Source organism: Aythya marila (assembly GCF_965140915.1).
Source record: "Aythya marila genome assembly, chromosome: 7".
NCBI classification, from domain to species: domain Eukaryota; kingdom Metazoa; phylum Chordata; class Aves; order Anseriformes; family Anatidae; genus Aythya; species Aythya marila.
Genome location: NC_139048.1, coordinates 32,917,338 through 32,931,228, shown reverse-complemented (window position 1 = coordinate 32,931,228; position 13,891 = coordinate 32,917,338). Strand labels below are relative to the sequence as shown.

At 48.9% G+C, this 13,891-nt stretch overlaps 1 protein-coding gene across 3 annotated transcripts; it reads right to left on the bottom strand.

The window, feature by feature from the left end:
- Window positions 1-810: 810 nt before the first annotated feature.
- Window positions 811-13,787, bottom strand: TACR2 (tachykinin receptor 2). 3 transcript variants are annotated; one of them, XM_082765023.1, is made up of 8 exons: window positions 13,775-13,787; window positions 13,410-13,518; window positions 11,409-13,315; window positions 10,663-11,278; window positions 7,246-7,440; window positions 4,130-4,286; window positions 3,349-3,545; window positions 811-2,919 (listed from the first exon to the last, which is right to left on the bottom strand). In XM_082765023.1, the coding sequence occupies exons 4-8, from the start codon at window positions 11,064-11,066 to the stop codon at window positions 2,724-2,726; spliced, it is 1,149 nt and encodes a 382-aa protein (XP_082621149.1). In that variant the 5' UTR covers window positions 11,067-11,278; window positions 11,409-13,315; window positions 13,410-13,518; window positions 13,775-13,787; the 3' UTR covers window positions 811-2,723. The 3 variants fall into 3 exon arrangements, 2 of the variants coding, with proteins under 2 accessions (XP_082621149.1, XP_082621148.1); XR_014317930.1 differs by having other exon boundaries at window positions 811-2,421; window positions 2,525-2,919; window positions 11,409-13,787; XM_082765022.1 differs by having other exon boundaries at window positions 13,410-13,787.
- Between the last annotated feature and the right edge of the window lie 104 nt (window positions 13,788-13,891).

The window sequence follows — 13,891 nt, the reverse complement described above, 5'->3', positions numbered from 1 at the left end:
CCTCTGGGGGAAGGCTCAGAAGCCTTTTGAATAGGTTTAAAACAAGCAGCCCTTGTTTTGTTTTGTTTTGTTTTCTTAAGAAAAATAATAGCAGAAGGCAAAATAAAGTGTTTCTGAACTTCTGAACCCTGCCCCGTGCTTTTTGTTTGTTCCTTTGCTATAACAATGAGATTCTTCAAATGTTTTTCCTTACAGTCTGCAGGAACTCCTTGGTGCGTAGAGCACAAGTAACTGTACAGGGGGGGATTTATCGCTGACCTGGACATTTTATACTGCTGCGTGGCATTTAATCAAGTCTATATTTATATGGAGAATTGTGTGTGTTTACTCTGGAGCACGGTGTTCCTGTTACCTCGTATATCACAGGAAATAACGTTGTTGGCCACGGCATGCCCTCCTTTTTCCAACGAGGGCTTGGGGCATCTCTGCTTCCTTACCCGTTGTTATTTCTAGCAGACAGACTTCTCAGGATCCACAGTGAGTCCTTCAGGGGACGTGGAGCTTCGTTTGCAGACAGAAGTCATCCTCTGCTTTCTGCACCAAGCATGAGAGAGATGCCATGAGCAGGAAATGTCGGCGCTTGTCAGGGGCTGCACGGGGGAATGTAAGCTGGGATGCTGGAGACAGACCCGCTTGGTCCCAAAAGATCTGCACTGGAAAGCTGCTGGAGAAGGGCTTTAACGCCTTACCGTCCCCTCAGCTGCACGTGGGAGAGGCACAGCCTGTGTATGTAACACAGCAAAATTGTCGTGCAGGTGTTCTTCACTTCCTTGGAGCATGAGTCCCAGAGGCGTGTGCCTCGCCAAGCACCTCTCCAAAGTGCTTTGAATCCCTGTAGGAGAAGATTTGGTGGTGGCTGGTTGTCAGTGCCTGTTCCTTCTTGTTCTCCCTCTGCCCTGGTGCACCCCTGCAGTGTGCTCTCAGGAGGAGCAGGCTGGGCAGATAACATCGAGACTTGAAGCTGCCTGCTGGAACAATTTAAAATGATGAACATTTTAAGAAAGGCGCACAGCCCTGTGCCATCTGCCACGTCCTATTAGTGAGATAAGTTTGCTGGGCCTCTCTGTACCGTAATTGCTCCCCACAGCAGCCAGCGAGGTGGAGGAGATTAAGTGGAGAAGAAAGATGTGTCTGCTGGGTTCTGTGCTGAAATGGAAAATCATTTCCCTGAGCACTTTTTCTGTTCAAGCAACAAAGCTTTGTCCTGAATTTACTGCAGAAGTCAAGACTGCCAACACTTTGTAGCTTTTGTTCTCCCAGAGCAAAGGGGAATATTTGGAATAACTGGGACTTGGTGGTGTTGTAGGAGCCTCCTGTATGCCAAGGTATGTCTCTGGGGTGTTATGTGCCAACCTGTTACCAAAGGTGAAGGTGATTGCAAGGTGCTACTTATCACACCGGTATTAAATACTGCATCGCATTAAGTATCGTGCTTGTATTTCAGCTTGTCCCGTTCTGCATGTCTGCACATAACGCCTCAGGCTTCGAAGATGACAAATTTCAGCCTTTATTTTAGTATCTGAGAAGAGAAGAACAGTGCCGACAAGATGGGGTAAGTCTGGAAAGGGGAACGAAGGGACTGGCTGTGGTGGGGACCACGGTGGGGTTGCTGGGGTCGGGGTACAGGCAGCGTTGGAAGCGCAGAGCTCTGGGATGCCACCAGCTGTGCACCACCCCAGTGTCACACCCGGGCGGCCCTCTGCTCCTGTAAGCAAGCAGTCGTGCTGCAAACATGACTGCTCAGCTAGGGAGCTGAGGAGCGATGCTCAGCAGCTATTTTTGAGCACCTTCCCCAGTGACAGGAGCTTGCAGCCCCTCTGACCAAGCCTGCCTGTGGCTCTCCAGAGAGCCTCGCTCCCCGGGTGAGGTACGACAAGGAACTATGTGCAGGTGGAGGAATCGCTCGAGCACGCTTCAACAGGAAAAATACATCGTGTTTTGGTACAAGCTTACAGAAATCCATGAAAGGATGACTCTTTACAAGAGTTTCTCGCTTCTAATTGGTGCAGGTGAAATCACAGGCCTGAAAATCCCAGGATCCAGGAAAGCTTCAGGGCAGGCTTTTCAGCATGGGAGCCTTTGTGGTAAAGGAGCTCAGCTCCACAGCCTCGTCCACCTCCAGGCTGCTGAGCCACAGGAATTAGCTGCCCACGCACCCCAAGGGTCCTCCCAGACTGGGCCAGAAGAGCCCCAGCCTTTCTGTTCCTTCAGCTCTTTTCCAGATGGAGGTGTCTTGTGGAACAGAGAACAGGAGCTCGCCATCAGGACGGCAATAATTGATATTGTACGGATTGGTAGAATGCTGCCTGAGGTCTGTTCTGCTTCTGTTTTGATGTGATGGGCAAAACCTGTCTTTTCTGTATAGCAGCGTGGCTTTAAAGGAGGGCTGAACTTGTATCCAGAGCTGGGTGATGTTCGGACCTGCATGGATATAAGTCTTGTTTTATTGTCAGAGTGCTTTTGGTGCTGATGGCACCTGTAAAAGCCCCCTAGGAAACAGACCTGCCTCAGGACATCTACAAACCTGCTGCTTTTAAATGGTTTCTTAGGATATGCCCCATCCCTGGAAGTGTTCAAGGCCAGGCTGGATGGGGCTTTGAGCAGCCTGGGCTGCCGGGAGGTGTCCCTGCCCGTGGCAGGGGGTTGGAGTTAGATGGTCTGTAAGGTCCCTGCTGACCCAAACCGTTCTGCGATTTTAGTAGAGTCAGAACCAGAAGAAGAAATCAAAGCGTTTGCTGGGTGGGGGTAAATGATGTCTTCTCTTCCTCATTGAAGTGAGTTTCTGTGTTGAAACTTGATTTCCTTGACTTCCTGCGGGTCGACTGGTAAAGGGATGGGGATGTAAGTCGCAGCTTGTCTTTCTCGGTTGCTTTTATGCACGGACACCACCGGAAGGCTAGCTTGAAGCCTGAACGAAACCTGTAAGCATAAGAAAAGAAATTAAATGGCAGATCTTTTTAACTGCACAGAGAAAGAGTGTAATTCTACCTCGGAATGACCATGGAGATAAAAGGTTTCTATTGAAATTGAAGCAGGAAATGGCACCGGGGAGCCCAAGGCTGGGCTTGCTTCACCAGCGTCCTGAGAGCAGCCCGTTCTCAGGGCAGAGCAAGGGAGACATCTCTTGGCACGGCAGGGTTGTGCTTGTGCAGCCATTCGCTCGTGGCCATGTGCTGATCACACGCCTGCTGTCTGCACTCTCTTTGGAGGCAGAAAATCTTACGGTTTTGTTGTTAGTAGCATATAAATTCACTTCTCTGCCTGTTGGGTGCAGCTGAGAATCACAGTGGCTTTGACCTCCAGAGATTTCTGCCTTTACAGACTGAGATCTGCGTGCACGCTACTCACCTCTGGTTAAGACAACAGTATATGATGGGGTTGTACATCGTTGAACTCATGGCAAGCAGAAAGATCGCCAGGTACACCTGCTGAATGTACTTCTGCTGGTAGATGTCCTCCTTGAAGCTCCCCAGGATGAAGTATATGTGATAGGGCAGCCAGCAGACGGCAAAAATGATCACAACTACCACCATGGTCTTCACAAACTGGAAGAAACACACCGTGTGTTATTCCTGGGCCTCTGTAGGGTTGTCTGGGCTGGCTGGGGAAATGGGAGATGCCGCTGTTGTTTTGGGTCTGTTTTGCCCTCCTGAAGCACTGTGTGTGGTACGTGTGTGGGCTGCTTGGGCAAACGAACTCCTGGTGATGGAAATGGGGAACAGGGAGGGAGGAAGAGCAAATGTTTTGCCATGTGCTTCCTGCAGAGGAGCCATCAGGGAGATTTGGTAGGGAAATGGAAGAACTGCAGTTACCCTGAAACCTCTCCACCCCATCCAGAGTTTATCCCTGTGGTGTGTGGCTTCACTGGGCACTGCTTTACTCTCTAAGGACTGCCGGGCAGCCTGGCCCACTGACGTGAGCCTTTCTTCCTTGGAACCTGGCTGGTGCATGTGAATCACCATTTTTTCATGCTTGTTGGCTTTACCCTTTACCCCCCAGCCCAAAATAATTTGTGAACCTTTCATGCCCCGTCCCACAAGATTTTGCATGACGTGCAAGCTCTGTGTTGGAGCTGGGGGCAGAAGAGCTGGTGTGTTTAGGGTAATTATTTTTAAGTTTCACCTCTGACCTTTTTCTTGGCATTGACTTGGTGTTCGTAGAGGACTCTATTAATGTGGTTGCCTGGAACCGCGCTGCTCCACAGAGTAATTCCTATGATGCTGTATGCAACAAACATCACCATTAAAGGCAGTAAGTAAATCAACACGATCACTGCAATGTGGTATCTGAAAAAGAAAAGCAGGCACATTTGCATCGTCAGTACATCCTTTGAAGGGATCTAGCAGAAACTGGCTCCCATTAAATTCAATGCCAAAGCATAAAGCAGCAGAAATTTTGCCTGCAAACATCATTAGAGGGGCTTCTGTAAAGAGCAGAGGCTCATCTCATCTCTCCCATGTTGTGATGATTAGTCCTTGGACTGGATTCACTGCTCCTTCACGACAGAGTAATGCTATTTATCTTTTATCAGAGGGTTACAGTCCACAGCCACCTGAACTTTGCTATCCTGCTGCACCCAGGGAAGAGACTTCTAAGGCTTGTGGCTGTAAAAATGTGAACCTTTCAATCACATTGGCAAAAGGAATATTCCAAAAAACAACTTGGCAAATGCAATGGTGCCAAAATCTTAATTCAGCAATGATCAGGGACTTGCAAATGTTGCGGGCTGCTAGTGGAGTGCACGAACTCAGCAGGGCAGGTAGGGAGGAAGGAGCATTGCTGCTTTATAGCACGTGCACAGTGAGTGACAGCCACTACTGTGTTTCTAATGCTGGCTGATTTTATTTGTGAGCACATGCACAATTAAATCTTTTGTCACCACCAGGCTGCTTGGTTTCTGCTCCGGACGAAAGCGCTGCTATCTCCCTTGGCTGTACGTGAGCTTGAGCTGTGATACCCCACGAGCTTCTGCTGGTTCCCTTGTGCTTAGGTTTGATTTTTTTTAAGCAACCACCATTTATGGGGAGGGAACAACCTGCTCAGTCCATTACAGCAGCTGTCCCATTAACATAAACAGTGTGAAAAACTGGGATTAGGCAGGAGGGCTCTGGCACACGCTGCTGGCAGTGACCACAAAAGGCTGGGTGCGTGTTTTTTCTCAGTGGGACAACACCGTGTGGATACTCGGGTACTCGTCGCATTAGCGACCGGGGTCGGCTGTATTGCAGAGCACTGTAGGAGTCAGCACTGGGGCTCTCCATGTGGGACCCAGCCTTTCTGCAATGTCAAACCCCACTGACAGACTCTGACATGGGAGCGGTGATGGTTCGGAGTCAGGAAATAGCAACACAAAGCTGTGCTGGGAGGGGAAGTCCACCCTGTCATGTGGGGGGGCTGCATTTCATTGCTAGCCATTGCCCTGGAAAAGGCACTTAATAAAGTAAATAAGTGTGGAAAAATACTCTGTTTGGCAGCTGTGGAGTGTTTGTTGTCAGCCTGCTCTCCACCTCTCTTAATACTTCTTTTCCTTAGGATTGGGATTGTCACGAGAGTGGCTGCATGTGGCCTTTTCTCCCTGCTCCGTTTTGCAGGCGTTCACCCCGACAGAGCCATCAGTCACGATGATTTCTGGAGATCACTGCTTCCAACCTCCTTGCTAGGAAAGCTACTGAAACCTGCAAATCTGAGGCTGTTCAGGGGGTGAGCTGGTGAATGTGCTGGGATTTATTCTGCTCAGGAGCTGCTGCTCTTTAGCTGAGGATCCCAGAAAGAACCTGCCCTGTTATTTGCTGTGTTCAGGACCAACTTTTCTGGGCCCACAGAGATAACAGGCAGTGATTTCATTGGTAATCTGCCAAAGCTTTGCTTCAATCCCTCCCAAAGAATGGCTGTGGGAGAAATAAACCTAATGTTTTTCACCTGAATGAAATAGCACGCACCTGTGCAGGTGAGGGGTTATGTAGCTTTCTCCAGCTTGACTCAAAAGCAAATAGGTCTGTTTCAGCCCCAAATGCTGACCCAATATTTTATTTTCACTTTCAGGTGAGAACAGAGCCTTTACCAAAAGGCTTTTTGGTTTTAATTGGTGATTTCCTACTGCCCTTCCTCCTCGGTTGATGGGAACCTGGTGTACTTTGTTCCCAAGCACGTAGGACGGGGGTAGCACCAAGAAGCCCTCGGAGGTATGTGACCCAGCAGGGCTGGGATGTGAACCTGTTTTTACTCTTTGCTGTTTTTTGGGAGTGGGAAAAACTGACAGCCAGGGGCTGAATGTGCCGTGGATCAGCCAAGTTTACATGGAGTTCCTGGAACTTGGCACTTATTAGTGTGAAAACCTGTTAGTTGGGCAATAACTAACCGTAGGAGGCGCCCAGCTGTCTGCCAGAGGTGCTGAAGGGAAAAGCATCTGTGGTGCATGTAGCTGGGGAAAGGCGCTCACAGCGAAGGATGGATGCGGGGAGATTAGCACTCGGTTTTGGTTTGAGGAATTGTTTCCATTTTGTTAATCAATTTGTTCCTTTTCCTCAGTTCTTCCATTACTGCTTTGTAGAAATGTTTTGCCTGATAGATTTCTCAAGCTGCTCTGTATATCACGTACTTTGAATAATGATTAATCACAGCAGATCCCCCAAATGCAGGGTATGGCTTGTTTCATCTGTCTGAACAATCTTACTTTAAAGCAGGAGGAAATTGCTATGAGGGCTAGGAGCTCTCGGGAGCGCAGATGTGTGTCTAGATAACTAGATCTTTAAAACCTTAAGATGTCTGAAACACACTCCTCTCTTTTTTTTCACAGACAGCAGCATGATTTTTAGCTAATTATGTGGCTTCTCAGCATTAAAAATCCCCAGCTCCCTTCTGCCTGATGGAGAGGGAGAATCCAAAATCTTAAAAAAACAGGATTTATTGCTTGTTTAAAGACGTTATGCTCTAGTTTCTCTTAAATCCACCAAGCCCTGTATCTAGGCTTTCTAGATCTTATGGCCAGTTTTCAAAGCAGGGGAGGATGGAGTATCACCCTTCTTCACCCTGAGCATGACAACGTGGTTGCTTTTTCCACAGCTGCCCTAAACTGAGCTTAGATGGGCTGCCCCACACCCATATTCCCCAGCTGCGTAGTTCCCCTACCAATCTCCCCCTCCCTCGACCCTCTCTCCCAGTGCTGTCTGTAGCCAACAGTTTGGTCACGACATTCATTTCGTAGCTAACTTTGGCAGGAATCGTGAGTTTTCTTGTTTCTCTTACGTGAGCTGGTGCTTCGATCCCACGTCATCCGGCCAGACGACGATGCACTTCGTCGTTCCGTTGTCTGTCAAGATCTCGGCGTAGAAGCACTGCGGGAAGGCGAGCCCAAATGCCACCAGCCAAATTATTCCTATGATGACTCGGGTGTTTCCAGCAGAAAGCCTGGGCTTGAAGGGATGGATTATAGCCACATACCTGCAAGAAAAATGGGTAATGCTTTTATGGTTCCATTGGTAACCCGTACAACAAATGTGGCAGGTGTAAAAACTCCCCAGCTGATACGGTGGGATTTATTTGTAGAGCTATTCAGTCAGGTTCCAGGAGCTAAACCCCTTCTGAAGAGAATAACTGCAAGTCTTAAGGTAGGATGGATTGATCCCATCTGGATGGATACATCTGGTGCAAGGAGGAAGCAAGCATTTATACTGTCTGCATATGGGCCTTCGCAAGTATTTCTCTTTGATAATTTATTTTTTTTAATTACTTTTTAAAATGCTTTTCATTTGGTCTGAAATTTGGTGCTGGGAACTCTGTGTTAGTTTGGAGATATGCACTGTTTAACACCATGCCCTTCTTCCTTCCTCAAGAAAATGACCTAAACATGCTGGTCCCGTTAATTATCTCGATCTTGTTTTACACCCCATGTGGTGACAGCAGCAGATTGAAGTCTTGAATTTCTTTTTCTCTGGAATTTTTCCCCCTGATTTTTAGCAGTGGAGAAGCCCTGTGCCATCCACCTCTGCCTGTAAATGCCAGAGCACTTGTGATTTAAGGGAAAGGCTGACTCTTTCTTCCCACACCTGCTCAGAGCCCTCATGGCACATCTGACTATTAGATTACTTGCAAGCCCAGGGCGCTGTCTGGTTTTAAGTTCCCTCTGTAGAAAGGCAGGGTATCGTAACAAGCCCTTAATCAATTATGCATTTCTTGTCATGCTTTCCCTTCTCCTTGTCATGGTTGTTTACAAAGGCAAAACAGAGTGGAAAATGCCAATTGCCTCCTGATTTTTACAGTGAAAATGTGACAAATTCTGTGCTGTCTCCTGGCCAAGCCGTTTGGAGAGAGCTCTGCTCAGGCACTGCTGCAGGACAGAGGGTGACTGCACGGACAGGCAGCACAGCAAGTAAGCCAGAACTGCACGGCAGCAGAGCCTTATTTAGCTATGAAATGTTCGTGTCACCTCGCTTTCCTTAGCTCATCCTCATTATACAGTGCTCAAAACTGCTCAGGGAGGAATCAAGCGGCAAGTGTTCTCCTGAATATTTGCCCAGGGAAGTGCCCAAACCCGTGCCCTGCAGCTCGTGGTGACCAACAAGCCCCAGGTGTAAATGCTGCCACTGGTGAGATCTGCTGAGGTCTCCTCATTCCTCTTGCTGTGCAAAAAAGCTACATCTTCCCCCTGCTTTGTGCCCCCTCCAAGCGACACCCCAAGATGCTGGCACCTTTTCTCTGGTCCTTGTCCTGCCTGGACAAGATACGCTGAGCTCCTACCACTCTTCCAAAGAGGGCCTAGGAGATTTTGTTATCTGGAGTGTGAAACTTGAGCTGATAATACCTCTCTGCCCGGCGTGCTGCGTGCACACAGCTGCTCCAGCACACAGCAGCCCCAAATGGGGAAGCAGAGTAGTCCTAAACGCGATGACGAGTGGTTGTGACAGAGCCTTGTCCACAGCAGACAGAGATGCCTAATAGATCGATCACCTCTTGTCCTCCTGCCTTAAAATAAACAGGTTCAAAAGACGTTTTATTAAACTTAAACAACCGAGCCGAAGAGGACACAACTTCTCATAACAACAAATGGAAGCTGCAATTTTCCAGGAGTCAGTGTCAGGATCTATTTTAAGGTTAAGCAAGAATAGCTAAATATGGTTCGTGGGGAGATGCCAAGTTTTCTTTCTGATCCTTGTCACGCGACAAAAGAGATTTTGGCTCTATAGAAACTTTTGCCAAGTGTCCCCAAGGAAAATAGGAAAATGGGAGCTGGGAGACATGGGCACAGCCTGAAAATGATTTTTTTTTTTTTTAATTAATATTCTTTGGCAGACCACACGTATAAAACAGCTGTTATCAACAACCCATGATTAAAAGCCAGGAACAGCAAAAGAGTATTCGAGTCTCAAACTGAGACTGGAGATCTGCTTTCATCTGGACACCTGCGGGGTGACCAGCACACGGCTCATCTCCCCGGGCTCGTTAGCGATCCTCCCGGTGCCTACAGGAGCCCCTGCCCTGCTCTTTGGAAGCTGCGCGGCCATGTCCCGGCTTCGGGTGCAAGTTTCAGTGGGTGTTGCAGGGCAAAGCTTTCTTACGCCAGCTGGGTTTGTTTATCTCGTGGGATTTGTCTATCACTTGGTTCCTCGGCTGGGTGTGCCAGGGCGAACCAAGCTGCCTGCAGGGATGGGTGGTGCAGGAGTGACCCTGCTGACTCAGGGAGCAAGGTCTGCAGATGGCAGAGGGATGTTGGCTCCCATCCTGGGGGAGCTGGAAGAGCCCCGTGCCGATACGCACGTTTGATAAGAAGCAGAGGAAGGCTGAAGGAAACTGCAAAGCCAATGCGAGGGCTTCGTTTCTGGCTGACTGGGCGAAGACCTTTGCCATGGGGTTGCAGCAGGGGCATAGGATGGAAAAGACACAGATGTTCCTTCCCAGAGTTGGGCAAACAGAGGAAGAAATGGAAGGAAGGCAGGCAGAGAGTCTCAAAGGGAGCACAATCTCCCTTATTTCTTTCACATGTCACTGCCCATAAAGCAGGAAATTCCCATGGACTTTTGACTGCTTTCTAGTAAAAAGAAAAACATCGTGCTGCTCAACAACGAGGTGCTAGCACATCCGGAGCGCCCAAATTTAAGCTCAAGTAAAAGAGACTCGGTGGATGTAAGAGAGCATTACGAAAATACCAAATTACCTCAGAAGTCAAAGTCTCTGTAATTACTTTCCTCCCTCTTGGAACTGGTGAAACCCACTGCCATTTCTGATCCACTTCCCAGTATTTCTGGTGGTTTGCCACTGCACTGGACTCGCAAGCGGGGTTGTTGGTTATGAGGCTCTCAGCATCCCACAACACGTTCATATTGCTCCAGCTCCATCCCAATGATGGGGCCTTCTCGTGGTTTAAAGAAAAAAGAGCTTGCATGATGATGGGCAAACATTTTATGACCAGGGATGTGGGAACAATAAAATTTCAGCCACTTCTACTCGTTACAGACTCAGGAATGGCTCAGGCCGGAGATAAGAGAGCCTAACTTTCTTCCCATTACTAGTGTGTAACCCCATAGCCTATTTGTCCAGCTCTCTCCCCACTTTGCTGATAAGACACCTGACAGGGTAGGCGGGGGCCGATTGCACAAAGCATTGCAATAACATTTTCTACCTTAGAGCAGACTTCTCAGCTCTGTATCTTCCCCAATCGCCTCTTACCTCTCGGCGGCCACGGCTGTCATGGAGTAAATGCTCACAAACATCGCGGTGATGGGGAACCAGTTCTGAAACCTGCAGAACTCCTTGCCAAAATACCAGACGTTGTGGCTGGCGTAAATGAAATTGAAGATGGTGTTGAAAGCGGACATCAGCAAATCCGAGAGAGCCAAGTTCACGATAAAGTAATTGGTGGCAGTCCTCATCCTCCGGTGCGCGAGGATGATCCAGATGACGGTGATGTTGCCGACGATGGAGGTGATGACGATGAAGGAGTAGGTGATAGCCCACAGGGCGATCTGCCAGCCCGGCTGGGTGAACTGGGTGACGGCCGTCTGGTTGTCGCCCTCCTCGAGGGAGTCTGCCTGCAAAATGTCGCTTGCGTTTGAAACGGGAAATGTGCTCATGGTTTTTCTTCGGCTAAGCAGAGAATAAAATCAGCTGGCATCTGCTCATTTTCCTGCGGTAAGTGCTGGTGTTATGAATCCCCATGCGTGTGGCTTAAGTGCTGTTAAAAAGGCCCCGGGATGCGATGTCTCGTGTCCTCTCCTCCTGTTTTCCAAGTGAGGAAGTGATTGATGGCAAGGGCCTCCAACTTGCCTGGCATTTTAACCTGTGCCTGAAGAACAAACCCAAGAGATTAACTCTTCCCGCTTGAGGTCCTTTTTCCTTTAAAAAAGACCAAAAAAAAAAAAAAAAAAGGAAGGGGAGGGTTTTCCGGGTCAGTGACAGGCAGTCTCTTCCTTTACCTTATTTCTAGGGCCAAGAAAATACAATAGAAGTATCAAGCCATAAGTAACTTGGATCCAATGGAAATCCCTTTTCGAGGCAGTGGTTTTCCACGGCGTCAGGTATCCGACCCCTCTGCAGTGGCACCGAGGCGGGAGCTGTTCTGGGATGGGTTTGCTCCGGGGTTTAAGGGCACTTTGAAAGGAGGTGGAGTCTCTTGCAGGCAAAAGCTAAACAACCAATTTGACATCGAATGAAACGCAGCAAAGTGGTGCTTCAGACTCGTTTCCTCCCTCTGTTTATTTGGAAGTCATCTCTGAAATGGACGTGCTGCTGTATCAGCGTTTGTAGGCTTAAATGCAAAGGTAGCTGCTTCGCTGGGCTTGCCAGTCCTGCCGTCCTTGGGTTTCCAGGAGCTCTCCTCTGGAGCTCCAGAAACCCACCTTCAGCTGCTGTGTAGCACAAAGGGACCTCAGCTCCCAGCCCTGTGATGCTGAGGGGCTGAGCGAGGGATGCGGAAACCAAGGCTCAATTCTCGCTGGGATCCCTGCACCCCTTTTCCCAACGTGTGGTGCAGAAAAATATACGTGAGGAGCACACGTCTGGTGTACCTGCAAGGGGAGCCCCCAGCCCCACCTCTGCTCGGAGCACAGCTCTCCTGCTCGCTGGCAGCTTTGGAGCAAGCTACATAAACAGATGCAACACGTCAAGGCTGAGATTTTAAAGAGCACTTGGCACTGGCTCATGCATGCTCTGCTAGAAGCTAAAAGCATTTCAGGTATTAAGACCTGCTTTCAGGATTCAACTCACTCCCTTACCCAGAAACTGCAAAAATGCACAAAACGTCTCTTCCTGTGTGTGGCCAAGCTGTCCCAGGCCCTTCCCCTGACACCTTGTTAAACAGCTTACGATCCTTTCGCTTTCTGTGTACAGTGCAGGAAGGCTTTTCATCTGTTTTGCAATATGAGTTCAGTAGTTCAGTAGCTAATTGTAGCACTTTTTTTTTTTTTTTTGGAATTTAGCTCAAATCTTTTCCAGTTTCACAGAGGACATGAGCAAAAGCCTCCCTGTGTTTAGCTGAGAGGGTGGCTAAAGTAACTCATCAGCCTTTGTTACAGAAAGCACAATATTAGCAAGCATTCCCCAAAAATAATTACTGATGTTTTGAAGGTGAAACCGAAATCCCCGTGGGCTGACCATGAAACTGAAGGTGCTCAGGGTGCCTGCACTTCCTCGGAGTCACCCCGGCCTTTTTCTGAACTCTATATCTGATCTGTTGCTTGGGTGTTCGTCTGAGAGCAGCCACCCTTGGGTCAACATTTCATCATACAACTTGCTGGGGACTCGCTTTCACTTCCACACACCCACACCTTGTATTTGGTTGCCGGTTGTGCATCGATGAGGTTATTGTCCTGGAGCCTGGCCAGCTATGAAGTGTGGGCTGTTGGCCTCTTGACTTACACACTCCAGCAATTTTTATGAAGGCAGAATCCAGATTCTTCAGGAAAGTCACGCTTGCCTGTGACCGCAAGCAAAATCTGCTTCTGTAATGGTTTTTGGAGGTAGACCAGGGAAGGTCTACCTATCTGAAGGCATGCTGTGGGGTTTGGCTGGCTTGATTCTTGTTTTTACCATGGGCAAGATAGCTGGAGGCCAAACCTTGCTGTGCTGAGTCACTGGTGCCAGGTCCAGGCAGAGGGCGAGAGATGCAAACAGAAGATGTGGGTCCGGAAGGTCAATGAAGGGTGAATAAGGTACATTTGGTCTGGTGGAAAAATACAAAATAAGAGGTGGTAGGGGCTTTAATCATATTGCACCTTGGACTCGGCTTTGGGAGGAAAGACCTTTGTCCAGGGAACAGCTCTGAGACCAGGAGGTGAGGACCGCAGGACGGAGCTGGACAGCAGCTGTAGCAGCCAGATGTGAGCTGGAAGAGAGCATCAGAAAGGCTGCTGGTGGCCCTGAAATGCTCGGGGTCCTCCTGCCACTTCCTGGCACAGGGCTCGCTGTGCTTCACTTACCTTTCCTGCAGATCTCCAACGTCCTGGGTCAAGCTCTCTACAGACCATCGCTTTTTGAAGTCCTGCGGGACCTACCATGCCTTGGGTGTGCTTGCAATGGCTCGCTGGCCTTGAAGGAGAGGGAGAAGAAGTGGAAGTTAATGTGATTTAGAAAAAAGAGGATTATTCAGCCGTTTCCATACACTTTCATAACAGAAACCTGCTTTGACATATTGGCTCAGCCCGGAGTGAAAACAACGGGAGAATGGGTGTTCCTGTCAAACGGCTTCCCCATCCAGCCCCTCGTGCTCTGAAACTTTATTTGCAGAAACCGGAGCACGAAAGGCAAGGCAAGGCGGCAGGAAAGTCCAACGACAGCTACTGACCGAGCTAAACCAGGGCAGTGTGTAAGTGGCAGGGCTGTGTTCGGGTGGGTGCGACGCCCACGAGACACGAGGGATGGGTGGTTAATGATTTACGAGGTGACACTACACGCGGTGAGA